We start from the raw sequence: 27,802 nt of genomic DNA, 5'->3' as shown, positions 1-27,802 counted from the left end.
AGAGGCATCTGAGGATGGAGGTGCTGCAGAAGCTGCCATGAGATCATGGTGCCTGCTCCCCTGCCCCATGTTGCTACTAGCTGAGCTCCCTGTCACCCTCCAGGGCAGCTGAGAAAGCTCCACCCCTGGGGCCGGGCTTGCAGGGGGCTGGAGAGAGGCGGGAGTCTTAAGCCTTCCTTGCTCAGGTCAGAAGTTTCAAAAGCTGCAAATGCTTGGGACCCGTGGCCTTGACTACTTGCTGCTGTCCTCCTAGGTGTGGAGGGGCCTGACCCTGACACATACTAGCTAGGGCTCCTTTAATTAATGACTCGCCCACCCTCCAAGCTAGAATCTTCCTTCTCCCACCCCTCTGGCCCCAGGAAATGCAGCTGAGTCACCTGGAGGGAGCCTGAGTCCCATCCCCGACAGCCAAGGACTGTCTGGCACCTTAAAGGTTGGATTTGGTGGTAAAGACCAGGGACTGGGGCTCTGTCTGTACAGAAGTTTGGCTGGAAGCAAAGGAGGTGGATGGGAATTCGGGGAGTAGAGGATGGGGATGAGGAAGGTTGGGGGTTTGGGAGAAGAGAGAGAAGGGGGGAAGGGGTGAGGTTGTTTTGGGGTCTAGTGGGAGGGCAGGAGTGAGAATAATGTAGGTAGGAAATGGGGGATAGGAAGGGGGACCAGCAGTCACGGGCAGATGCATGCAGCACCCTTTGGAAAGGGGGAGCCGATGCCAAGGAAGCAGGCAAGAGCGGCTCAGGGAGCTCTCACTGAGTTGGGGAGAGAAATAAGGATACCTAGAACTTAGGGAGGGAAGAAAGTGTGAAGATCATGCTTTCTCTCCACCCTTCTGCTGCCTCTAGCCATGGAGGGACAGACCCCAGGAAGCAGAGGCCTTCCAGAAAAGCCTCACCCTGCCGCAGCCGCTGCCACTCTGTCCTCAGTGGGTGCTGTCTTTATCCTCATGAAGTCCGCGCTGGGAGCTGGCCTGCTCAACTTCCCCTGGGCCTTCTCCAAAGCGGGCGGCGTGGTCCCTGCCTTCCTGGTGGAGCTGGTAAGTCCCCAGGAAGTGAGTCCAGGGGACGGGTACGAGGCGGCTTTGGCTTTTCTGGGTGTGGTTCTCTGCATTGCTTCTGCGGAGTTGAGTGTCCTGTAAGCTATAGCTTCGGGGTTTTAACTGCTATTCTGCTCAGCTAATGAGGGGAGAAGATAATCCCACTGTAGCCCTGGGGCGAGAATATCCCCTCTGGGCCCGGTGATGTCTGATACACAGCTCCCGGGATGGAGCTAGAGGCGACGCAGCTGCGTCTGGGAAGTGGACATTTCACCCGGGAAGGAGCCTCTCTGGGCACCCTGTCTGGTCAGCTGCTCTTTCTTGCCTGCTGGTCTCATCTCAAAAACTAAAGCTGGGCCAGGCCTGGTGGCTCACACCTGTAATCACAGCCCTTTGGTAGGCCAAGGTGGACGGATTAGCTAAGCTCAGGAGTTGAAGACTAGGCTGGCCAACATGGTGAAACCCTGTCTCTACTGAAAATAAAAAAATGAGCCGGGTGTGGTGGTGGCCACCTATTGATGCAAGCTACTCAGAAGGCTGAGTCAGGAGAATCGCTTAAACCTGGGAGGCAGAGGTTGCAGTGAGCTGAGATTGTGCCACTGCACTCCAGCCTGGGCAACAGAGTGAGACTCCGTCTCAAAGAAAAACAAAGCTGGACTCCTGTGTGCAGATTGAGCTGTTAACTGGTGTGACACCCCCATACTCCCCACGTAGAGCCAAGCCAGCCTTGCTTGGTGTGGGATATTCGGCTCTCCTGCCTGCCAGGTGCAGAGCCGGGATTCCCTTCCGGGGAAGCGCGGACGCCGCGCTCTTTTTGCTGTGGGAGAGCCACTCAGGAGCACAGCTTTATTGTGTAAGATGCTTTTCCCTGGCTGATGGAATAAATTGCTGCATTTTGTGGTAAGCTCTTTGGCGGGTTTTATCTCACATGTTTTATAGCAGCTGGTGGATAATGGCTGAGTTCCAACTGTGTGCCCTGAGGGTCTGTTTGGAAACTGCAGTGTCGGGTGTAACCCATGCCACCCCTGGCATTGGCGAGCGCCTGCCCCGTGCCTGGCCTAGGATGGACGAGGCAGTGCGGTCCCTGTTCTCATGGAGCTTTGTTCTAATGGGAGGTCAGACAAGATGCATGTCATCAGCTTCAGATGGTGGATCATGCCAGGAGGGTCATGTGTCTCTGGGGATGGGGGGATGATATGACACAGTGTGGTCAGAAGCCTCTCACAGGAGGTGACCTTTGCACTGAGCCCCATTGGAAATGGTAAGAGCTTCCTGAGGTGCACGTGGGTGGGGGGGCATGCCTGTGTTCGGACTAGTGCGTCAGGAAGGCCACCGTTAGGGCAATGAGGGAGAAACCGGATCTCAAGCCACAGAAGGCCCAGGGTGAGGCAGTTGGGACTTGGGGGTAGGGTCGTGGCCAATCCCTGAGTAGCAGGAATGGCCATGAGCCAGAGAGGGGGATCCCTGCTCCAAGAGCACCATGCAGGCATTTCCTACAGATCTTACTGAAGTCAGACGCTGGCCCTGCAGGGCTGGATGGGCCTGAGACCACATTTGTGACTTGGCTCTGGGCAAATGGCTGTTTTGTTTTGCTTAGGATGAGCTCGAGATCTCTTCGCTCAGCAGACTTGAGAAGGGAACCCGGACATGAATAAATGGAAACTCATGGCAGAGTAGAGGAGACAGGCTGGCTCTTGACAAGCTCCTGCCACTCCAAGTTGTTCCTTTAGCCTCCAGGGCTGCTGGGGAGATGGGGGTGGAGCTGGGGTGATGTCACTGAACGACGGAGGATTTGGGGGAGGCTGCTTCCCTCCACGCAGCTTGTGAGGCTTCTGCATGGGGAGCATTTAAACGTGAAGTCGGTGAGCAGAGGTTGGAAGTCTGACTCGTTAGGGTGGGAGGTTTAGTGACATTTGATGAGAACAGTCTCGGGCCTTACCACCCTGAACGTACCCGATCTCATCTGATCTCAGCAGCTAAGCAGGGTCAGGCCTGATTCGTACTTAGATGGGAGACATTGGATGAAAATGGATACACCCCCCTTGGGAGCTGTGGAGGGGCTGGGTCTGGCACGGGGGCCGGGGCTCCTTGCGGTTCTGCTGCCCGGAGGCTCAGTCCCTCTTGTGGTGACCCTGTTCTCCAGGGATGGCTCACCGGTGAGGCTCCCTGCGCCCACACCTTTCTCTGCCTCTTTTTTTTTTTTTTTTTCTTTCTTTCTTTTTTGAGGGTCTCACTCTTGCCCAGGCTGGAGTGCAATGGCGTGATCTTGGCTCACTGCAACCTCTGCCTCCCAGGTTCAAGCGATTCTCCTGCCTCAGCCTGCCTCCCAAGTAGCTGGAATTACAGGCACATGCTACTACACCTGGCTAGTTTTTTGTGTTTTTAGTAGAGATAGGGTTTCACTGTGTTGGCCAGGATGGTCTCAATCTCCTGACCTCATGTGATCCACCCGCCTTGGACTCCCAAAGTGCTGGGATTACAGGCATGAACCACTGCACCCGGCCCCCCTGCCTTTCAACCACAGCTGTTTTCTGAGTGTCTGCATTTGTCAGGTCCTTCTCTGGGGCAAAATAGAAAAAAGGACACTGCCCAGTCTTCACGGAGCTTAGAGCCTGGGTGAGAGGGCATTGAAGAAATCCCTCAATATTTTAGAGTTGGATGTGTCTGTTTCCTGGGGCTGCTGTAACATACTACCACAAGAAGGAGGGCTTCAAACACTGGAAAGGTATTTTCTCACAGTTCTGGAGGTCAGGAGTCTGACACGAAGGTGTCAGCAGGGCCTCGTTCCCTCCAAAGGCCCTTCCAGCTCCTGGTGGCTCCAGGTGCTCCTTGGCTTTGTGGCTGCATGACTCCAATCTCTGCCTCCTCCTCCTCTGTCTCTACAAGGACACTTCATTGGGTTGAGGACCCACCAGATCCGAGATGACCTCACCTCAAGATCCTTAATGACATAGGCAAAACCCTTTTTCCCTTAGGTTTTCCTTGTGGACATCTGCAAAAACTGTTTCCAATAAGCCACATTCACAGACTTGAGGGATTAGATGTGGAATGCTTGACCACCACGCTTGGCTAATTGTGATCTATTCAGACAATGGCCTGTTAGCAAAAAACAGAAGCAAGCTGCTTGTGTGCACGCGGATCCATCACGCGTGGTGGAGTGGGAGGAGTTGGGAATTACATAAAGGTAGAAAATACTAGACCAGTGGGGATGGGAAGGAGACAGAAAGGGGACTCGTGGGACCGTCCAGGGTGTGGTGATGTTCTGCCTGTGGGTAGAGGTTTGGCTGGCATGTGTGCATTGTACATCTTCCAGCAATACACTTAAGATTTTGTGCATTTTTTTTTTTTTTTTTTTTTTTTTTTTTTTTTTTTGAGACGGAGTCTTGCTCTGCCACCCAGGCTGGAGTGCAGTGGCCGGCTCTCAGCTCACTGCAAGCTCCGCCTCCCGGGTTCCCGCCATTCTCCTGCCTCAGCCTCCCGAGTAGCTGGGACTACAGGCGCCCGCCTCGTCGCCCGGCTAGTTTTTTGTATTTTTTTAGTAGAGACGGGGTTTCACCGTATTAACCAGGATAGTCTCGATCTCCTGACCTCATGATCCGCCCGTCTCGGCCTCCCAAAGTGCTGGGATGACAGGCTTGAGCCACCGCGCCCGGCCGATTTTGTGCATTTTATATGTAAATTTTCACCCCACAAGGGAAAAGGCCTGTGAACGAACAAACACCAGGCTCGAATGCTTGGTAGGCAGCCAGAGGGTTCCACGGCGCGTACGCCAGCATCTGCAGCTTGCTTCAAAGTGCTAATCCATTAAGACGGATGGATGGCCACACAGAGGCCTGGGTGGAAGGGTAGAGAAGTCAGAGCAAGCACAGCAAGCCATCATGGGGAAGGCGGGTGGTTACCCACAGGGGGTGTTCACTTTAACGTTCTTGCAACTTTTCTGTACATCTGAATTTTTTTTTTTTTTTTTGAGACGGAGTCTCACTCTGTCCCCACTCTCAGCTCGGCGCGATCTCGGCTCACTGCAACCTCCACTTCTCGGGTTCAAGTGATTCTCCTGCCTCAGCCTCCCAAGTAGCTGGAATTACAGGCATGTGCCACCATGCCTTGCTAAGTTTTGTATTTTTAGTAGAGACGGGGTTTCACCATGTAGGCCAGGCTGGTCTGAAACTCCCAACCTCGGGTGATCCGCCCACCTTGGCCTCCTGAAGTGCTGAGATCACAGGCATGAGTCATAGCACCTGGCCTGAAAATTTTTTATAATTTTGGAAAAAGATTTTAAAAATACAAAAGGCCGGGCGCAGTGGCTCACACCTGTAATCCCAGCACTTCGGGAGGCCAAGGCGGGCGGATTATGAGGTCAGGAGATCGAGACCATCCTGGTTAACAGTGTGAAACCCCGTCTCTACTAAAAAATACAAAAAATTAGCCAGGTGTGGTGGTGGGTGCCTGTAGTCCCAGCTACTCAGGAGGCTGAGGCGGGAGAATGGCGTAAACCCGAGAGGCAGAGCTTGCAGTGAGCTGAGATTGCACCACTGCACTCCAGCCTGGGCCACCGAGTACGACTCCATCTCAAAAAATAATAAATAAATAAAAATACAAAAAAACAGTTAGCTGGGTGTAATGGCATGTCCCAGCTACTCAGGAGACTGAGGCAGAATTGCTTGAACTCGGCAGGCAGAGGTTATAGTGAGCTGAGGTCATGCCATGGCACTCCAGCCTGGGTGACAGCTAGACTCCATCTCCAAAAAATAAATAAATAAAATTTAAGCTGAAATAGAGGGAATACCATTTCTTTTTTTCTTTTTTAGAGGCAGTCTTTCTCTATCCCCCAGGCTGGAGTACAGTGGCACAATTTTGGCTCACTGCAACCTCTGCCTCCCAGATTCAAGCGATTCTGCTGCTTCAGCCTCATGAGTAGCTGGGACTACAGGCACCACCTGCCACCATGCTCGGCTAATTTTTGTATTTTTAGTAGACAGGGTTTCTCCATGTTGGCCAGGCTGGTCTCGAACTCCTGACCTCAGGTGATCCACCCACCTCAGCCTCTGAAAGTGCTGGGATTACAGGCATGAGCCACTGTGCCCAGCTGGAACACCATTTCTGGAGCACTCACGTGCTGAGCTGAGTGTGTCACAGGCCTTGTTCAGTCCTGACGTGTCATAGCACCCCTGCAGGGGGGCAGTGCTACGCCCCTTTCACAAATGGAAAAGCAGAGGTTGCCAGCCTGCCTCATGCCACACAGCAGGTGAGCAGTGGTTAGAACCTGAGCCCAGCTGTGCCTGCTCCACCTCGTATTCCAAGCCACCATGCCTACTGCCTCTCTACCCACAGCCCAGGCAGTTTCAGGAGAGGAATTTAAACTCTGGGTTTCTGATGTCTCATTTGTCCGACTGGGGCAGGATGGTCTCAGATTCCCAGGTTCACAGCCTAGAGCCAGTGAGGCTGCCGGAATCAGCCTGCTCTGCAGCTCAGATTTCAGGATAGATGGGGTGAGGGGTGGGTGTGCAGTGACACAGCTGGTAGAGCGCCTCCCATGCTGGCAGCAGCCCTGGCCTCTGTGGACAAGAAGCCATGTGGAGAGTGTGTCTGAGGGGTGGTTGATTGGGGGTTGGGTGGGCTGTGGGCACACCCCAGTTCCAAGTCCTGCTCCGCAGGTCTCCTTGGTCTTCCTGATCAGCGGGCTGGTCATCCTGGGCTATGCTGCTGCTGTCAGTGGCCAGGCCACCTACCAGGGCGTGGTCAGAGGGCTCTGTGGCCCCGCCATCGGGAAGCTATGTGAGGCCTGCTTCCTTGTCAACCTGCTCATGATCTCCGTGGCCTTCCTCAGGGTGATCGGGGACCAGCTGGAGAAGCGTAAGTACTTCTGTGGGACTTGGGGTGGCCCAGGGTGCTGGACCTCTAATGGCCTCTTGGGGTTTCCAGTTGATGAGCAGGACGTGGGGCACTGGCTTGGGCCCTGAGGGACAGCAGAGGCTGAAACCACACTCTTGTTCCTAACATGGTGGGGAAGGGAGGTTCAGCATGGATGGTCACCAGTGGGGTGAGAGTCATAGGCACACAAGTGCATGAGAGAGGTTGTGGCTGCAATTAGGATGTCCAGTGGAGATAAGTCGTTTCACAGATAAGGAAATGGAGCCACCAGTAAGCAGGTCCTTCTGAGAGAGCACCAGTAACACCTTTGACTTTGGGATGGCTGTGGCTCTCAGCCCTCATGCAGACTCCGCCTCTAGTTCCCGACTAAGATTTTCCCTCGAAGCACTGCTTTAGCTGCATCTTACCAACTTTGGGATGTCCTATTTTCATTTTCATTTGACTTATTTCTCATGAATGGAAAATGTAAAATATTTGCTAATTTTCACTGTGGTTTCTTTGACTCGTGAGATGTTTAGAGTTGTGTTTAATTGCCACTTGGGGAGTTTTTTAGATTCCTTCATGGTTCCTACCTTAATTCACATCATGGTCAGGGAATCTGTCATTTCTGTCTTTTGAGATCCACTGAGACTTGCTCTGTAGTCCAGCACATGGTCTGTCTGTCTTGGAGAACATTTTGTGTGCTCTTCAAAGAATGTGTACTCGACAGTTGCTGGGCACAGTGTGCTGGCAATGTCCATTAGGTCCAGGCGGTCAACAGTGGTGTTCAGATCTCCCATAGCAACCATATTAATCTTTAGTTATTCTGTTCCTAAGAAAAGGATGTTAAAATTGCCAGTTGTGATTGCAGATTAGCCTATTCTGTCAAGTTTCATGCTTCATGGTCTTTGAAACTCTATCCTTTTATTGTTATGAAGTATTCTTTATCTCTGGTATTAAATCTGTCTTTTCTACTATTAATGTAGCCACTCCAGCATCCTTAAGACTCGTGTTTGTATAGAAGTTAGTTCTCTTCTCATTCTTTTACTTACAATCTAACTCTGACTTGGGTTTGTTTTTTTGTTTTGTTTTTTGTTTGTTTTTTGTTTATAATTCCTTTTTGCAACACCAGCCTGAGAATGGCTTGGGATTTTAAAATGCATTTCTTGTAGCCAGTATATGGTAGGGTCTTGCTTTTTTATCCAACTTGACAGTCTCAGTCTTCTGATTGGAATGTTTAGACTTCTAATTGGAGTGTGATTGTTGATAGGGTGACATTTAGTCTACCATCTTGCCGTGTGTGTGTTCTGTGTGTCTCTTGATCCATGAAGCAAAAGGCCCCTGACTGGGGAGGGGGGTATTGAGATTGAAGGCTGCTGTGTCTTGGTAAACACTGTCTTATACCAAAAAGAAGGGAGATTGGCATATCTGAACCTCTTTTTTTTTTTTTTTTTTTTTGAGACGGAGTCTCCCTCTGTCCCCCAGGCTGGAGTGCAGTGGCCAGATCTCAGCTCACTGCAAGCTCCGCCTCCCAGGTTTACGCCATTCTCCTGCCTCAGCCTCCCGGGTAGCTGGGACTACAGGCACCCGCCACCTCGCCCGGCTAGTTTTTTGTATTTTTTAGTAGAGACGGAGTTTCACCGGGTTAGGCAGGATGGTCTCCATCTCCTGACCTCGTGATCCGCCCGTCTCGGCCTCCCAAAGTGCTGGGATGACAGGCTTGAACCACTGCGCCCGGCCATATCTGAACCTCTTAATGGGTAAGTGGGCACAAAAACATCCTGCCCACTAGTGGCAAGTAGAGTTCGTCTGCAGTTTCAACTCCAGTGAACTGGTCGTGTTGCTGTGTTAAGAGGGATTCCGAGCCTCACTGGGAACAGAGCCCCCTGACTAGTCAGAGGACGGGTGAGGGTATGGGCCACCCCAGGTCTGGGTGGATTGACTGTGGTGGAGAGAGCATTCTTGTGTATATCTGGTTAGATATTTGAGGATGCCTCTCTGTAGGGAAGGCCAAGCTTCTGAGAGGGAGTGCTAGATAGAGGTTAGAGTGCTTGGGGGAGTCATGGCATGAGGTACAAATGGCCGTGTCTTTGGTGCCAGAGATCTCAAGCATCCAAGAACACTAGGTTTAGGAAGGAGCTGGTGTAGTCCTGCTGTTGGCCCCGAGGATCCTGGCTATGGGAGGTCGAGATGCAGACAAAGGGCCTGCCGCATCCCACGCTGCCTGGGTCTAAAACCCGCCCAGGATCTCGGTGCAGTCTTAGGACGTGTGCATTCCCTTGGCAACTCTGGCTGTCCCACGTGGATGCTGCTGTGACCACCTGCTTGTGGAACCTTCCCCTTCATCATTTTGTACACATGAGCTGTTCTCACATGCATTCATTTTTCACACGGCTCCCCTTGTTGAGTGAGATCAAAGAAGCATATATGACACCTCAGTGCCAACGACCCCTGAAACAAATGAAGACATCTCAAGCTGCTCAGCCTCCCACCTCCAGTGGTCGCAGGGGCCACCTCACCCACCTAGGTGGTTCCCCGTAGCTCCCACCTCCAGCCACCCTCCCACTCTCCTGTGCTTCCCCTCCCCCATCTGTCTTAACTCTTAGAGGGGTTCCAAATCATTCATCCCACTGTGGCAGAATAAAAATGGCCCCAGATTCTTTGGTGTTCTTTCCATGGAGAGATGAGTGGAGCTTGTGTCCCTTGCCTTTGAATTAGGTGTGCCTGGATGGCTTTGTCCAGCAGTGTGTGGTAAATGGGACGCTGCACCAGTGCTGGGCCTGGCCTTTAAGAGGACAGGCAGCTTCTGCCTCTGTCTCTGGGATCCCTCAGCTGCCATGGAAGAAGTTGGAGGCACCTGCTAGAAGGCCTATGTGGAGAGACTCCCAGACTTCAGGGAAGGCCCAGGGGTACCCACCAGGCACCAGGTGTTGAGGGGAGCCATCAAGGGCCCTCCAGACCAGCCCCACTGCCAGTCAGAGACCCGCAAGCAACCCCAGCTGATCCTATATGGAGGATTGGCTGGCCCGGCCCTGAATTAATTCTCTAGCTACAAGCTATGACTTGTTGTAATAAAGTGGTTCTAAGCCACTGCGTTTGGGGTCATGTGTTTTGCTGCAACCATGGGAACCTGCTATTCTGATGGACAGCAGCCTGGCGCTGCCTGTACAGTGACCAAAAATCTACTTCAGGCCCCCATTTGACCCCAGATACTGTTGAGTTCCTGAGCAAAACAAAAAGAGGCTTTCACCAGAATGTCAGGGGCATGAGGGCAGATGGCATGTCGGGTCATCTCCACATCTCGGGCCTTAGAGCAGTGCTGGCCTTGGGGAAGGAGCTCAGTGAACATTTGTTGCATTAATTCGTGTGTCAGGTTTTGTTCCTGTGTGGGGCACGTGACCTGTCTCCATCTCACTTGTCATCCGATCCCTGGGCTCCTGGGGCTGACTGAGGGTGGATGTCCAACCCCACTCAGGGTTGAAGGGCCAGGCAGGAGCCAAGAACCCACGGCGTTTGTGCTCTGTGGCTCAGCTCTCCCCGTGTCTCTGGCAGTGTGTGACTCCCTCCTGTCTGGCACCCTGCCCGCCCCGCAGCCGTGGTACACAGACCAGCGCTTCACCCTGCCCCTGCTCTCCGCGCTGGTCATCCTGCCCCTATCTACCCCACGGGAGATCGCCTTCCAGAAATATACAAGGTAAGGGCTGGGGACGCTGCCTTGCTGAGTGTTTCCGTCAGGGTGTCTGTCCATCTGGGGTCAGAGGAGCTGGGGGATTGGCCTTCCCATTTGGAGAAGGGGAAAACAATACGAAATTATGCAAGTAAAATGTTTTCCTGATGGAAAATACAGACGAGCCAGAAAAACAAAATGACCCGTAACAACATCAGTGCTACTCACGGTTTCATTGTTGGACTTTTTGTACATGGGCTCAGAGAGACACCTCCCCACGACACACCCACCAGCACCTACCCGCGGGCCCCCCACCCCACATGCCCCACCCCCGCACCCGCCTGTGCACGTCCCACCCCCTGCGCGCCCACATCCCCGTGCGCGCGCCCCCCCGGCCCCCTGTCCCCCTGTCCCCCTGTCCCCCTGTCCCCCCACCCCCCTGGCCCCCGGCCCCCCACCCCCCTGGCCCCCTGTCCCCCCACCCCCCTGGCCCCCCGTCCCCCCACCCCCCTGGCCCCCCACCCCCCTGGCCCCCCACCCCCCTGGCCCCCGGCCCCCCACCCCCCTGGCCCCCCGCCCCCCACCCCCCGGCCCCCCACCCCCCCGTCTCCCCACCCCCCTGTCCCCCCCCCCGGCGCACACACCCTCTTGCCCCCCCCCCCCCCTGCGTGCACACACTCCCTCGTCCCCCAGCCGCGCGCGCGCGCACACACACACACACACACACACACACACACGGTTTTCTTTTTGTGGCTAAGGCTCTGTATACTTTTGAAGAAACAAAGCTTGGCAACAGTATCCATCCCCTTCTGCCGCCTGCCTCTCCCGTGTTGTGTATGGACAATAGACATTGTGTAGAAACAGCAGGCACCAAACTGGAGCCTCCCCCAGGCCTCTACCCTGCAAGGCTCCCGTCCCACTCGGACTAAGCCAGGGGGCCTTGTCCCCTCTCAAGTGTGACCAGGCCTGCTGGCCTCCTGCCTTAGGCCTCAGGCTGAGTGGCTGATTAGCTTTTGTTGTCGGGAAGGAAACAATATTGCAGCTGCCATCCCCAAGGGCGCTGGGTGCCATTGAGAATTCTATGCATTTGGGCCCGGTGTCATTCATGCCTGTAATTCCAACACTTCAGGAGGCTGAGCTGGGTGGATCACCTGAGGTCAGCAGTTTGAAACTAGCCTGACCAACATGGTGAAACTCTCTTTCTACAGAAAATACAAAAATTAGCCAGGTATGGTGGTTGACACCTGTAATCCCAGCTACTCGGGAGGCTGAGGCAGGAGAATTGCTTGTACCTGGGAGGCAGAGGTTGCACTGAACCGAGATCGCGCCACTGCATTCTAGCCTGGGCGACAGAGTGAGACTCTGTCTCAAAACAACAACAACAAAAACCTCTATACATTTGACCCCTGGACCCCATACCAGCCCTGCCCCACGCACACCCTGTACAGATGAGGACAGGGAGGCAGAGGTGGAGAGCTTGGCCAGCACCTCATTGTCAAGGGTGGAGCTGGGATTCAGATCCTGCCATCTGTCCCCGTGCATCAACCGCACATGTCACCCACTGCACAGTCCCTCATATGGTCACTGTGTGTTAGCATCCTAGGCACCCTGGCTGCCTGTTACCTGGCCCTGGTCATCACCGTGCAGTACTACCTCTGGCCCCAGGGCCTCGTGCGCGAGTCTGGTCCTTCACTGAGGTAAGTCTGAGGGAACAGCTTCCGGCAGCCTCTGTGGGGAGGCATGGCAGGGGAGTCTTCCAGGGGAGTCTTGGAGGAGGAGCCTCTTGTGGCTCACTGCAGAGCCTGGGCTCCTTCCATGCAGTTCTTTCCGTCTCTGATGTGGTGAAGGCAAGCGAGGGCTACTTTCCTTCTGCTGCAGGGACCTGGCTGTGGCTAGTGATGACCGGGACGGGCTAAGGGATGCAAAACCGCCAAAGGCTGCGGCAGCCTAGGGGTCATAGGCTGTTGCAGACTTGCCCCCACAGCGTGGAGGTACATAACCTGGCAGCCAGCCAGCTGCAAGTGCCGGCTCAGGGGAACAGTGAGGGGGCCGGTGTGGCCAAGCCAGCCATAGCAAGGGCAGAGAGCGTGGGCGGGGATGTCGTGTAGGGAGTCAGAGTCACAGGAAGGAGTTTGGTTTTGCTCTGGATGAGTTGGGAGACTTGCCAGCGTTTTGAGTACAGCAGGGACGTGACAGGACCTGTTTTTAAAAATGGTCACTCTGGGCAGGGTGTGGTGGCTCACACTTGTAATCCCAGCACTTTGCGAGGCTGAGGCAGGTGGATCACTTGAGGTCAGGAGTTCAAAACCAACCTTGCAAATATGGTGAAACCTTGTCTCTACTTAAAAATACAAAATGTAGCCGGGTGTGGTGGTGCACACATGTAATCTCAGCTGCTCAGGAGGCTGAGGCAGGAGAATTGCTTGAACTGGGAGGCAGAGTTTGCAGCGAGCCAAGATCATACCACTGCACTCCAGCCTGGGCAACAGAGCAAGACTCTGTCTCAAAAAAAAAAAAAAAAAAAAAAAATCTCATGCTGGCTTTTCTGTCGTCTTTGGGAACCAGCGGCAGCAGCAGAGACCAAGTAGGAGGCCCCTGCCTAGATCCCAGGTCCAAGACCTGGTGACTTCAGAGGAAGCCATGAGGAATAGTCAGACTCTGGATATGCTTGAGATCAGATTTCCCAGTGGCAGGGCTGGCTCGTGGGTGTGGGACCCCTGCAGTCACCCAGGCCCCATGCTCAGTGTAACCCTCTGCTGTCGCTGTCTTAAAATTCTTAATCATTGTCCAACAAAGGTCCCCACACGTTCCTTTTGCATCTGGCCCTGTGAATTCTGTAGTCAGTGCTGCTGGTGGGTTGGACGGTGAGTAAGAGAAGAAAGTCAAGGTAACTTGGAGCTCTCAGCTTGAACAATGGGAAGGACAGAGATGCCGTTTCCCGGATTAGAGAGGACTGAGAAGGGCGGGTCCCTGGAAGCAGCTCAGGCTGGAACAGTCAAGGTGGAGCTGACTTTGAGACGTCTAAGAGGGAAGTCAAGCATCTGGGCGGGTCTGTGTGTCTGAAGTTTAGGGAGAGAGGTCCAGGCTGGCAGAAGAAACGTGGCTGACATTGGCCCAGAGACGGCGTTCAAGGCTGTGAGTGCTGAGATCTGTACACTGAGCTGGTGGTACTTTAGCACAGGCAGGTCGGGGGGATGAGGAGGCCCTGGTAAAAACAGGAGGTGGTGAGTTAGGATATGTGAGTGTCCAAGGGCTGCTGTGACAAGTGACCACATACTCGGTGGCTTAAAATAACAGAAATTTCCCTCACTTCTGGTGCCTAGAAGTCCAGAATCAAAGTGTGGCCATGCTCCCTCTGAAGGCTCCAGGGGCGGATCTTTCCTGCCTCTTCCCAATTCTGGGGGCCGCAGCGATCTGTGTTCCTTGGCTGATAGACGCATCACTGGGTCTCCGCCTTCATCCTCACACTATGTTCTCTCCGTGTATTTGTTTTCCCTTCCAGCTGGGGCGGCAGGCATTGGATTAAGGCCACCCTAATCCAGCATGACCTCATTTTACTTTCTTTTTTTTTTTTTTTTTTCTTTTTTGATACGGAGTCTCGCTCTGTCGCCCAGGCTGGAGTGCAGTGACCGGATCTCAGCTCACTGCAAGCTTCGCCTCCTGGGTTTACACCATTCTCCTGCCTCAGCCTCCCGAGTAGCTGGGACTACAGGCGCCCGCCACCTCGCCCGGCTAGTTTTTTGTATTTTTTAATAGAGACGGGGTTTCACCGTGTTAGTCAGGATGGTCTTGATCTCCTGACCTTGTGATCCACCCGTCTCAGCCTCCCAAAGTGCTGGGATTACAGGCTTGAACCACTGTGCCCGGCCTTCATCTTCCTTTCAATAATTACACCTAGAAAGCCTGTCAAAGGAAGCTGGGAACCAGGCGGGGATCCCAAGAGGCTGGACCTGGAGGTTCTCCCATGCAGACCTCTGTCCTCTTAGGTGGTTTGGATGGAGCTCAAACCATCCTTGTGCTTTTTGGGATCATTGCGTGGATGCTGTGGGTAACCCCCATTACCACACCGCTCTGGGAGCCAGCAGCCTTCAAGAGGGAAGTTGGAAGTTCCTATTGCTGTTTCCCTGCCCGAATTCTGCCCACATGGAAAATGTCATGCTACCAAATGTCAGCAAAGACGTATTTAGAAAGTGCAGCAATTAGCCAGCATCCTTTTCCATTCCCAAAAGCCTGGTCACGGACATAGTCATTAAAAATACAATTGGCAGCCATGCTCTATTACATTTTCCCAGCATCCTTTAAAATTCACCCTTGTAGCCGCAGGTTGTTCTGGGTGTGACCCTTCTTTAATAAACTCCTATTCTTGTCTGTTTACAGCCCTGCCTCCTGGACCTCTGTGTTCAGTGTCTTCCCCACCATCTGCTTCGGGTTTCAGGTAATTTGAGCATCTGTGTTGAAGATTGTGGCATTTGCAGAGGCTGTGGGTGACAGCCTCTGCTCCCTTGGGAAACCTTGGTTTCTCTGTTAGGCATTTGGGACTTCTAGGATACAGTGGGCTCTCTGCTGCCTACCTGTGGTCTCCAGGCTGTCTTTCAAGACCACAAGAGTGGGTTGGTGTCTGGGTTCAGGGAGGTGGGAATTGCCTTGAACTTGGGAATCCGGCCCCCACTGACGGCCAAAAGCAGCACCATGTTTATTGGGTCTTGGGTAGAGTGTGGGGACTTGGGACCTGTCCCTTCCTCTGCAGAACCCCCACAGGACTGTAATCAGACCTGAGGCCTGGAGGCCTAGAGCTGCCTACTTAACTCTGGCAGGACAGTTTTACCCAGGTGGACTCTGCCCAGGGCTTTGGGCAGGCAAGATCCTGCCTCCTGAGGGGTACAGGGTAGAGGAGCTGGAAGGTGTACAGGTAGCTGATTAGAGAGGGGAAGGGGACAGGAATACAGAATTTTTAATAGAATATCATGGGAGGGAGGATGAGGCTATATGTGTAGAATCCTGGCAGAGGGGCAGAGTCAGAGGCATCTGCTCAAGGTGGTAGGGTTTGAAAGGGATCTTGAAGGATATATGGGCGGCAGCCAGGTGACTGGGAGCGCACCCCAGGTAGAGAGGACAGCACAGGTGGGCGCCGATGTGAGCAGACCCCAGGCACAGCTGGAGAGAGACGTGCAGAGGGCTCTGTGGCATGGTGCTGGGGGAAAGGTGGCCAGGGATGGGGGGACCGCAGGGAGGCGGCAGGCCTGGGCTCAGTCCCCTGCTTCTGGGCTGTCATGGGTATCCCTAGCCCTCCTAGTAGGTGGCAGCAGACACTGTTCTTCCATTGGTTTTTTTGTTTGTTTTTCTTTTTTGAGTTGTAGTCTCACTCTTGTTGCCCAGGCTGGAGTGCAGTGGATCTCAGCTCACTGCAACCTCCGCCTCCCAGGTTCAAGCAATTCTTCTGCCTCAGCCTCCCAAGTAGCTGGAACTACAGGTGTGTGCCACCATGCCCAGCTAATTTTTTTTGGTATTTTTAGTACAGAGGGGGTTTTCACTATGTTGGTCAGGCTGGTCTCGAACTCCTGACCTCAAGCAATCTGCCCACCTCGGCCTCCCAGAGCGCTAAGATTATAGGCATGAGCCACCATGCCTGGCCACGTTGCTTATTTTAGGGAAGATTTACCTCTATCTCCTAAAAACAACCATCTATCCACTGCCTACTACCAGCACCAACAAAAGCATTCCAAAGTAAAATCAAGTCCACAGGGAGATGCGTCCAGGGTTTACCACTGGATCTCAGCTTTGTAGCCATTGAGCTCTTCTCTTCCCTTGACCATCAGTGAGCTCTGCTTCTGTTCTTCATCTTGCCTTTTCTTTGAGAACCCTTTTTAGGAAAAAAAAAAAAATCCTGAAAGATTGCCATTTCTCTTCCTCGTAATAAGTCCGCGTGCTGCTTCAGGGCCTCAGCAAGCTACTTCTGTGGATTTCTCACATTGCTTCTTGCATGCCCAATATTTTGAAAGATCTAAAGAACTGATTTTGCTGTCAACTGTTTGTCTGGACTGAGTTTAACAACCCCTCTCTGTGCCCAAGCACCATATGGTGCAGCAGACCCACGCTGGGGCCGCCTCCCCGATGCTGGCAAGCGGTGCCCCTCACCTTTGCCTGCAGCCCTCATCCGATTCTCCTAGCAACCAGGCCTGGGCTGCGTTTCCAGGGACACGAGATGCCGAGATGAAGAGCTGGGAAGGATGGGAATTGAAGGAGTGGGAGTGGGGGCTCAGGCTAGAGGTGGGGGCTACCAGGATCTGAAGCGGGGGAGAATAAATGTAGGTGAAGGTGCTGGGAAAAGGGGGTGAGGCTGAAGAGGGCTGCAGGGAAGGGACGGTCACATACTATCATCAGGAACTCTGACCTGACTCAAACACAGCGTCCCTGCCCAAACACATTTGCCAATGGGGCACCCCCGCCCCAGGCCTGTCCAGTCTGTGAGAGGGGACTCAGGAGCAGAGGGGTTGTGTCCACCCCTGGCCAATGCGGCTATGCCAGGACTTCTGGTGGTTTTTTTTCTCTTTTGTGATAGATTCTCGCTTTGTTGCCCAGGCTGGAGTGCAGTGGAGCGATCTTGACTCACTGCAACCTCCGCCTCCTGGGTTAAAGTGATTCTCCTGCCTCAGCCTCTTGAGTAGCTGGAACTACAGGCACCTGCCACCATGTCCAGCTAATTTGTATTTTTAGTAGAGATAGGGTTTCACCACGTTAGCCAGGCTGGTCTCGATCTCTTGACCTTGTGATCCGCCCACCTCAGCCTCCCAAAGTGCTGGGATTACAGGCGTGAACCACTGTGCCGGGCTGGTTTTTGTGGTCTTAAAAAACATTTTTATTAAGATAGAATGCACATACCATGCCATTCACCTTTCTGAAGTGTACAACACAATGGATTTTAGTATATTCAGAGCTGTGCCACCATCACCACAGTCAATTGAGAACCTTTCTGTTGCCCCCAGAAGAAATCCGTCGCCGTCAGTCGCTCTCCATTCTCCACCCCTGCCTGCAGCTCTTGTGCTTCCTGTTTCTGGATTTGCCTACAATGGCCCTCTCCTAGGAATGGAATCCCACTGTAGCCTTCAATGACAGGCTTCCCTCCCCACCGTGTTGGTGAGATTCGTCCATGTTGTAGCCACCCTACGTGTGGTCAAATAACGTTCCGTTGTGTGGATAAGCTGTGTTTTATCCCTGTGTCCTTTGATGGACATCTGGGTGGGGTCCACTTTTTGGCCACTGTGTCGTCTTCTCATCTCTCTCTATCACCGAGCAATGAGTGTCTGCACACTGCCACCACCTCCTGGGTGCCGCCCGCCCTCAGCAGGCCTGCTCTGCTGCCCTTTATAAAACCAATAGAGGCCGGGTACCGTGGCTCATGCCTGTAATCCCAGGACTTTAAGAGGCTGATCCACCCGCCTTGGCATACCGAAAGTGCTGAGACTACAGGCATGAGCCACCGCTCCCTCCTGCATTTAAAATTCTTATCCCTGTTGGGCATGGTGGCTCACACCTGAAATCTCAGCACTTAGGGAGGCCAAGGCAGGAGGGTTGCTTGAGCTCAGGAGTTTGAGACCAGCCTGGGCAGTGCAGTAAGAACCCATCTCTACCAAAAAAAATTCTAACCCCAATATGGCATGTCACATATACAGTATGTAGATTCTAAGTATGTGTGCATACTGATCACCTGAGGTCAGGAGTTCAAGACCAGCCTGGCCAACATGGTGAAACCCCATCTGAACAAAAAATACAAAAATTAGCTGGGCATGCTGGCGCGGGCCTGTAATCCCAGCTACTTGGGAGGCTGAATCAGAATCCCTTGAACCCAGGAGGTGGAGGTTGCCGTAAGCCAAGATCATGCCGCTGCGCTCCAGCCTGGGCTACAGAGCAAGACTCTGTCTCAAATAAAAAACAAAAAACACCAGTAGAAACCCAACTGGGGAGTCAAATGGGGAGAAAAGGAGGCACCCTCCTGCCCACCAGCCTGTCTGGCACTACTGAGTGTCTTCTCCCTTATACTGGACTCAGCTGTGCTCCTATATGCAGAGCTGCGGTTCCGGGATCCTTCACCTCGGGACACCTGTAGTGCCCTGAAGGCAGAGCCTGCGATGGGGCTGAGGTGCTGGTGCCCCTTTAGGAACAGGAGAGGGGCTCCAGGTCCACAGGGCTGACCTGAGTGTGTGGGTTGAGCTCCACAAGTGCTGTGGGGGTACAGGAGGCAGAGGGTTGATCTGCAGAGTCCCAGAGGTGTTGAGTCCCCACTGCTGGTGGAGCCCTCCCATAGGTCAGGGAAACCTGGGGGCAGAAAGCAGGGGTGCACGGCGCCTGAGGTCAGTGGAAGGGGTGTGCTTAGTGGGGGCTGGAAGCCGGAGGGAGGAGGCCACTGTGCACTGCTACATCTACAGAATGTGTCCTGGGAGTGGGAGGATGGCTGTGCTGGGCTTGTTTCCTTGGCTTTGCTCACTTGCATCGAGTAGGACTCATGAGTGACAGAGAGCGGGGCTGGGTGGAGGGAGGCCTGGTGGGTTCACAGGATGGGTAGGTGGGTAACACCTGGAGTGTTCATTCAGCTGGGTGCAGGCTCTGATCCTGGCCCAAGTTCAGAGCCCTGAGCAAGGCAGACGTGGTCATTGCTATTGTGTGATTGAGAGATGCTGAGCAGACAAAACAAAAAGCCTGCTTATGTTGAAGACATGGCCGTGTGAGAGAGGAAACCAGCCCACTTGGGAGGGCTCCCGGGGAGGGTGCGGAGGAGCTGGCTGGACTAAGAGAAAATCCTGCCAGAGGGACCAGCATAGGCAAAGGCCCTGAGGCAGGGAGGGGAGACCCAGCCAATCTGAGCTCCTTGCATAGGGTCCCTGCAGGGTGGGCAGGAGCGAGGCCTTGGCACATTTGGTTTTAACCAGGAGTGAGTGAGTGGGTGTGATGGTGGGAACCAGCCCTGGGAGCCTGGGAAGAACGCCAAACCCACCAGTGTGTCTAGATGAAGCAGCCTCCCCGCCCGGTGTGTCTGGACAGAGCAGAGCCTCCCTGCGCAGCCCTGGCTATACATCAGTGTTCCCTTGGCTGTTCATGAATCACCAGTGTCCACATCCCACCCAAAGAAATGAATCCACGTGACTCGGGCTCTTGGCATTGACTGTGTATGTTTTGCATTAAAAATTATTGCGCTGGGCTTGGTGGCTCATGCCTGTAATCCCAGCACTTTGGGAGGCTGAGGTGGGAGGATCACTTGAGGTCAGGAGTATGAGAGCAGCCTGGACAACATGGTGAAATCCTGTCTCTACCAAAAATATAAAAAATTAGCTGGACATGCCTGTAATCCCAGCTACCCCGGAGGCTGAGGCAGGAGAGTCCTTTGAGCCCAGGAGGCGGAGGTTGCGGTGAGCCAAGATGGCACCACTTCACTCCATTCTGGGTGACAGAGCGAGACTCTGCCTCCCAGGCTCCGGCTACTCTCCTGCCTTAGCCTCCCAAATAGTTGGGATTACAGGCGTGTGCCACCAGCCACCACACCTAATTTTTTTTTTTTTTTTTTTTTTTTTTTTGAGACGAAGTCTCCCTCTGTCGCCCAAGCTGGAGTGCAGTGGCCGGATCTCAGCTCACTGCAAGCTCCGCCTCCCGGGTTCACGCCATTCTCCTGCCTCAGCCTCCTGAGTAGCTGGGACTACAGGCACCCGCCACCTCGCCCAGCTAGTTTTTTGTACTTTTTAGTAGAGACGGGGTTTCACCGTGTTAGCCAGGATGGTCTCGATCTCCTGACCTTGTGATCCGCCCGCCTCGGCCTCCCAAAGTGCTGGGATTACAGGCTTGAGCCACCGCGCCCGGCCTCACACCTAATTTTTATACTTTTAGTAGTGATGGGATTTCACCTTGTTGGACAGGCTGGTTTCCAACTCCAGACCTCAGGTGATCCACCCGCCTTGGCATACCCAAAGTGCTGAGATTACAGGCATGAGCCACCGCTCCCTCCTGCATTTAAAATTCTTATCCCTGTTGGGCATGGTGGCTCACACCTGAAATCTCAGCACTTAGGGAGGCCAAGGCAGGAGGGTTGCTTGAGCTCAGGAGTTTGAGACCAGCCTGGGCAATGCAGTAAGAACCCATCTCTACCAAAAAAAATTCTAACCCCAATATGGCATGTCACATATACAGTATGTAGATTCTAAGTATGTGTGCACCCACGTGACATGGTCAAGCACCCGGGACCCCCTTCATGACCTTTTCTAGTCAGTAGCACCCACCCTACCCAAACCACCATCCTGCCTTCTAGCACCACAGAGTGGGTTTCATGTGGGTTGGTTATACCCCCAGGGAACATTTGGCCATGTCTGGAGACATTTTGGGTTGTCACAACTTGGGGGAAGGGGGGTTGCTACTGGCATCCAGTAGGTCCCGGCCAGGGACACTGCACAACACCCCCCTGCCCCCAATCACACAGGGCGGCTGCCAGGAGTTATCCCACACTGGACACCAATCGTGCCAAGGCTGAGAAATCCTGGTGTAGAATCATTCATCTTGTAACTTGAACTTTGCATCCACTAACGGAAACATTCTTTGCTGTCTGGCTGCTTTTTCTTTTGAGACATAGTCTCTGTCTTTCAGGCTGTAGTGCAGTGGCACGATCTTGGCTCACTGCAACCTCTGCCTCTCGGATTCCAGCGATTCACCTGCCTCAGCCTCCCGAGTGGCTGGGATTACAGGTGCTTGCCACCATGCCCGGCTTAATTTTTGTATTTTTAGGGATGGAGTTTTGCCATGTTGGCCAGGCTGGTCTCGAACTCCTGACCTCAAGTGATCTGCCCCCTTTGGCCTCCCAAAGCGCTGGGATGACAGGTGTGAGCCACCGCGCCCAGCCCCTGTCTGGCTTCTCGTGTTCAACATTCTGTCTGCGAGATTCTTCTGTGTTGAGGTGCATAGTTCTTTGTCAGAGCCATGTCATGCTCTGTGTGTTAGCATCCTGCCACTGATTTACGCCCTCTGCTCTTGGTGGGCATGTGGGTTGTGTCTGTTAGGAATAACACTCAAAATCTTAATGAAATTGAACACTCAAAGGATTATTTTTTTTTTTGAGACGGAGTCTCGCTCTGTTGCCCAGGCTGGAGTGCAGTGGCCGGATCTCAGCTCACGGCAAGCTCTGCTTCCCGGGTTCACGCCATTCTCCTGCCTCAGCCTCCCGACTAGCTGGGACTACAGGCGCCCGCCACCTCGCTCGCTAGTTTTTTTTTTTTTTTTTATTTTTTAGTAGAGACGGGTTTCACCGTGTTAGCCAGGATGGTCTCGATCTCCTGACCGGCCTCAAAGGATTCTTAGCAAAGTGATTTTACTTTTGTGCAAAGGGGTGCTTTTTCTTGGCCAGTAGCCGTGAGAGCACACCTGAATAAAGGGGTGCGAGAGCCTTTCTTCCTGACGCAAGTCCTGCCCCTGTACGCTTTTTCCACTGGCTGGGGTTGAGCCGCACAATCTAAACCAGTCTCGGTTGGTTAGACATTGGAACTTTTTTTAGATAAGGTGGGCAGGGGCCGGGCACGGTGGCTCAAGCCTGTAATCCCAGCACTTTGGGAGGCCGAGACGGGCGGATCACGAGGTCAGGAGATCGAGACCATCCTGGCTAACACAGTGAAACCCCGTCTCTACTAAAAAATACAAAAAACTAGCCGGGCGTGGTGGCGGGCGCCTGTAGTCCCAGCTACTCGGGAGGCTGAGGCAGGAGAATGGCATGAACCCGGGAGGCGGAGCTTGCAGTGAGCTGAGATCCGGCCACTGCACTCCAGCTTGGGCGACAGAGCGAGACTCCGTCTCAAAAAAAAAAAAAAAAAAAAAAAGGTGGGCAGGTAAGGAGGAGAGGGGAAAGGGGAAGGGGTGTTTGTAATGAGCTAGAGAGCTAGTTTTTTTTTTTTTTTTAAAGAAAAAGAATGAGCTGGTATTGATAACACCTGGTACTGTGGCGTGTTTGGACATGTAACAAAGGAAGGAAGAAAAAAGGGAAAAGGGGTGGGGGTGTACTGTGAATTAAGGAAGAAAGGATTGATCAGGCTATTTGAAGAGAAATCTCCTCATATTCCACATTTCCCACCTTTTGGATATGAGTATTTTTTCGCATCTCTGGTTCCAGGGGATGCCAGCGTCCTGCTGAGCCACCCTCTGTCTTGCAGTGTCACGAAGCTGCCGTGTCCATCTACTGTAGCATGCACAAGCGGAGCCTCTCCCACTGGGCCCTGGTCTCCGTGCTGTCCTTGCTGGCCTGCTGCCTCATCTACTCACTGACGGGTAAGGCCCTTCCCAGGCACCCCTGCAGAGGGTGGGGAGTGACAGCAGAAAAGGGAGTAACGGTGAGAATCTCTCTAGAGAGTTTACCACGTGCTGGGCCCAATACTCCACGTTTTGAGCTCCTGGACTCATTTAATCCTTAGTGTCCATAGGAAAAGCTCCCATTTCATAGATGAGGAAGCTGAGGCTCAGAGGCCCTCCAGAACTCGTTCAGGGTTTCACAGTTAGATGTGCAAAGCTGAGACCTGAACTCCAGCCTAGCCATCTCCACAGCCCCTGCTCTTACACACCACACCCCAGCCCTGCCGCCTGCTGTTCAAAGGACATTGACTGCTGTCGGTCATTACACTGTAACATCTGGGTGGTGGTTTACAAAACGTTTGTGGGTACAGTGGACTCAGGTGCTTACAAACTGTGTGTGGGAGGTAGAGGGTCTTTAAAGGTGAGGAAAGTGTGGCTCGGAGAGGGGCTGTGACACCCAAGGTCATACAGTGCGTCGGAAGCACAGACCCAGGTCCCTGGCACGGCTGGCTTCTGGTTGGCCCCTTCAGTCTTCTTTCATTCACATTGTATCCTCCAATCTAGGAAGCTCTTGGGCTGCAGTGGGTCTGTCAGGCAGGCTTGGACTCCTGTGTGCTATGGTTTGAATATTTATCCTCTTTACAACTCACGTTGAAATTTAATCCCCAATGTGGTAGCATTGAGAGGTGGGGCCTTCAAGAGGGGATTGGGGTATGCGGCCTCTGCCCTCATGAACAGATTAATCTATTCATGGATGAATGGATTAATAGGTTATCATGGGAGTGGGGCTGCTGGCTTTGTAAGAAGAGGAGGAGAGACCTGGACTCACACGCTCAGCCCCCTCACCATGTGACACCCTGCGTGCCACTTCAGGGCTCTGCAAAGTCCCCCCAGCAAGAAGGCTCTCACCAGATGCAGCCTCTTGATCCTGGACTTCTCACCCTCCGTAACTGTAAAAATACAAAATTCCTTTCTTTATAAATCACTCAGTTTCAGGCATTCTGTTGTAACCAACAAAAAATAGACTAAGACAGAAAATTGATATAAAGAGTTGATGATTGACTACCTGGAACATGGAAGTGGCTTTGGAGCTGGGCAATGAGTGTAGGCTGGAAGAATTTGGAGGAGCAGGCTAGAAAAAGCCTAGATTCTGGTGAGGGCTTAGAGACAAGACTAGGGAACATTTGGAACTTTTTAGATGCTGTAGCTAGTCATGGGAATATGGATAGTAAAGGTTATTCTGAGGAGGTTTCAGACGGAACCAAGGAACAAGGGTTTGGAAGCTGGAGTAAAGGCCAAACCTGTTAGAAACTGGTAAATAACTTGGCTGAACCGTGTGCATGCCCGAGGGCTTTGTGGAAGGCTGAACTTGAACGGAATGAACTGGCTGGGTGCCGCGGCTTACGCCTGTCATCCCAGCACTTTGGGAGGCCGAGGCAGGTGGATCACTTGAGGTCAGGATTTTGAGGTCAACCTGTCCAACATGGTAAAACCGCATTTCTATGAAAAATACAAAAAATTAGTTGGGCATGGTGGCGGGCACCTGTAATCCCAGCTACTCAGGAAGTTGAGGCAGGAGAATCACTTGAACCTGGGAGGTGGAGGTTGCAGTGAGCCAAGATCGTGCCACTGCACTCCAGCCTGGGCAACGAGAAGGAGATTCGGTCTCCCCCGGCAAAAAACCATGAACTAGGGTAGCTGGCAGAAGAGATATCAAGTAGCAGAGCATTCAGGAGGCTGCATGGCTATTCTTAGCTGCTCACGTTATGCTGGGACAGGCAAAAAATGACTTGAAGATGGAACTGATCATCAAAAGACAAGCAAAGCAGCAAGATCTGGAACTCTTTCAGCCTGGCCATGTAGAGTGCAGCGCGGGTTCTGGATAGGAAACGAAGATTATGGCCCTGAGACCTTTGCTAAGGAGATTAGTACAGAGAGAAAGGATTATCTAGAGAATGGAAGAAAGACCCTGAAGGCATTTCAGAGATCTTAGAGGCTGCCCCTCCCGTCACAGGCTCAGGGGCCTCCAGGGCAGGATGGTTTTGGGGACAGACCCAGGGTGCCTCCACAGGCTATCCTAGGTGCCCTCATGTCTCTGCTCCCTGGACCCTGGCACAGGGTTCCTTGCTGCACCAGCCTTGGCTCAAATGGCCCCTGGTCTGGCTCGTGCCGCAGCCCCAGAAAGTATAAGTGGTAAACCTTGACAGGATCCATGTGGCGCTAATTCTGCAGCCTGGCAGACAGAGCTACAGAAGCTTGGCAGCCTCTGCCCAGATTTCAAAAGATGTTGTTCAGGCCAGGTGTGGTGGCTCATGCTTGTCATCCCAGGATTTTGGGAGGCTGAGGTGAGAGGACTGCTTGAGTCCAGGAATTCAAGACCAGCCTGGCCAATGTAGTGAGACTCTGTCTCTACAAATTTTTTTTTTATTTAGCAGAACATGGTGGTGTGAGCCTGTAGTTCGAGCTACTCAGGAGGCTGAGGCGGGAGGATCACTTGAGCCCTGGAGGTCAAGGCTGGACTGAGCTGTGATTGTGCCACTGCCCTGCAGCCTGGGTGACAGGGCAAGACCCTGTCTCAATAAAAAAAAAAAAAAAAAAAGGATGTTGTGGAAAGCGTAGGGGTCCAGGCAGAGACTTGTCACAGCCACAGAGCCACTCTACAGAGCCCCCATGAGGGCAGTGCCTAGTGGAGTTGTGAGAGTGGGACCACCGCTGGGGCTGCCAACCGCGAAGTTAGCAGCAATGTGCAACACCTGCCTGCAAAAGCTTCAGGCATCAAGCGCCAATGCCTGTGAACAAACACGTGTGCTGTACCTGGCAAAGCCGTAGGAGTGGAGTTGCCCTAGTGTGTCCAGGGGGTGGCACATGGTGTCGGAACAGATGATCCTCCAGCTTGAAGCTTGAGCGTCTGCCCTGCTGGGTTTCAGACTTGCTTGGAGCCTTTACTCCTTTCCTTTGGCCTTGGTCTCTCTTCTGGGATGAGAATGTTTCTTTTGCCTGCACTGCCGTTGTGTCTTGGAAGTAGATTGCTTTTGATTTCACAGGCTCACAGACCAGACTCTGGAGTTTGGACCTCTGAGTTGGTGCTGGAGCAAATGAAGACTTTGGGGCCATGGGGTTGGAATAACTATGGGGTATTTATCTGTGAGGAGGATATGAGTTTTGGGGACCAGGGGCAGAATGCTATGGTTAGATTCTTTGTCCCCTCCAAAACTCATGTTGAAATTTAATTGCCAGTATGGCAGTATCAAGAGGTGAGGCCTCTAAGAAGCTGTGGAGTCACGAGAGTGCTGCTCTCATGAACAGATTAATCCGTTTGTGGTGAAAGGTTGAAGGACGCGCCATCTGCCAGTATGCCAAACTGGTACATTGATTATTTTGGGTTAAAAATATCGGAGGCCAGGCATGGTGGCTCATGCTTGTAATCCCAGCACTGTGGGAGGCTGAGGCAGGTGGATCACAAGGTCAGGAGATCAAGACCATCCTAGCTGACACAGTGAAACCCCGTTTCTCCTAAAGATACAAAAATTTAGCCAAGCATGGTGATACGTGCCTGTAATCCCGGCTGCTCAGGAGGCTGAGGCAGGAGAATCGCTTGAACGTGGGACGTGGAGGTTGCAGTGAGTCGAGATTGTGCCACTGCAATCCAGCCTGGATGACAGAGTGAGACTCCATCCACACACATATATACATATATACACGTATATATGAGAGAAATTGTAGTTTCAGAAAGAGCTAGCTGACTTGACTCTTTCTGCAGGAATCGGGACATAAAAATTCCTCTGGGAGGGGCTCCTTCCCCATACCAGCATGAGAAAATAGTCGACATCACTGGAAGGGGGATGTCTGGCTGCAGTGGACCTGAATAAATCCACTTACTGAACTAGCCCTTAGCTTCTGCTAGTTTTATACCCACCCCATATATCTCCTAGTGACACCCCTAGAAATTCACTGCCCCGACCAGATCCCCTTTGGCCTGTTATTCCTTGTCAGATTTATTCTTTGTCTAAAAAGTATAAAAGCATCTCATTTTGGCCTCTTCTTCAGACATCACTCTGTTAAGAGCCCATGTACATGGAAAATTAATAAGATCTGTAGGCTTTTTTCCCGTTGATCTGATTGTCTCACTGGTGTCGATTTTAGTTTCTAGGTCCAGCCGAAGAGCTCACGTAAGAGGCAGGCATGGGGCACGGGCTTAATGGATTAATGGGTGAATGGACTGATGGGTTGTCGTGGACATGGCACTGGTGGCTTTATAAGAAGAGGGAATGAAGGCTGAGTCAGAGCTCACCCTCCTTGCTGTGCAATGCCCTGTGCCACCTCGGAACTCTGAAGACAGTCCCCATTGGCAAGAAAGCCTTCCCAGTGTGGTCACTCAGTCTTGGGCTTCTCAGCCTTCGTAACTATAGGAAGTAAATTTATTTTCTTTATGAGATGCCCAGTTTCAGGTATTCTGTTGTCAGCAACAGAAAATGGACTAAGATACTGTGGTTACCCAGGAAACTTGCTGGGTGACTCCCTCCCCAGCAGAGGAGGTCCCATCAGTCTGTAGTCCCTGGGTGAGACTCTCGTTCAGTGTCACCTCCACAAGTTCTCACTGCCAGGGCCATGGGACCTCTCAGAAAGGGCTTGCAGAGAGGTGAAAGGGACACGGCTGTTAGTCAGAGGCAGATGTCTCAGGACAGGGCAGGCAACCCGGGGTGATGGAAGCAGCATCACTGTTGGGGCAAAGGGACTGACGCTGTAGTCCTCAGTCCACGAAAACAAGCTGTGTGATTCTAGGCATTCGTTGACTCCCTGGCTCTTGGTTTTCCCCATTTGGAAATGTGTGCACAGCCAGCTGCTTTCTTTAGATGTCGTAGGAGTGAGATGGACAGGGCATGGGAGGTGTGTTTGTATTTTTCAGAGTGTTCTGTGCTTCTAGTCAACACACGTGCTATGGG

At 52.8% G+C, this 27,802-nt stretch overlaps 1 protein-coding gene across 2 annotated transcripts in view; it reads left to right on the top strand.

The window, feature by feature from the left end:
• Positions 1–204: 204 nt before the first annotated feature.
• SLC38A8 (solute carrier family 38 member 8) overlaps positions 205–27,802 on the top strand; it is a 35,575-nt gene continuing 7,977 nt past the window's right edge. Inside the window, exons 1-7 of one of the 2 annotated variants that reach the window (XM_033219927.1) lie at positions 205–446; positions 843–1,033; positions 6,688–6,886; positions 10,436–10,577; positions 12,146–12,247; positions 14,928–14,985; positions 22,724–22,838. In XM_033219927.1, coding sequence (XP_033075818.1) covers positions 845–1,033; positions 6,688–6,886; positions 10,436–10,577; positions 12,146–12,247; positions 14,928–14,985; positions 22,724–22,838 — 805 coding nt within the window. In that variant the 5' untranslated portion in view covers positions 205–446; positions 843–844. Of the gene's footprint in view, positions 447–719; positions 1,034–6,687; positions 6,887–10,435; positions 10,578–12,145; positions 12,248–14,927; positions 14,986–22,723; positions 22,839–27,802 lie in introns of those variants that run through there. The other variant, XM_033219928.1, reaches the window with a different exon arrangement.

This window comes from Trachypithecus francoisi, unplaced genomic scaffold (assembly GCF_009764315.1).
Source record: "Trachypithecus francoisi isolate TF-2019V2 unplaced genomic scaffold, Tfra_2.0 Lachesis_group10, whole genome shotgun sequence".
In the NCBI taxonomy this organism is placed as follows: domain Eukaryota; kingdom Metazoa; phylum Chordata; class Mammalia; order Primates; family Cercopithecidae; genus Trachypithecus; species Trachypithecus francoisi.
This window is presented reverse-complemented; position numbering and strand designations above follow the sequence as displayed.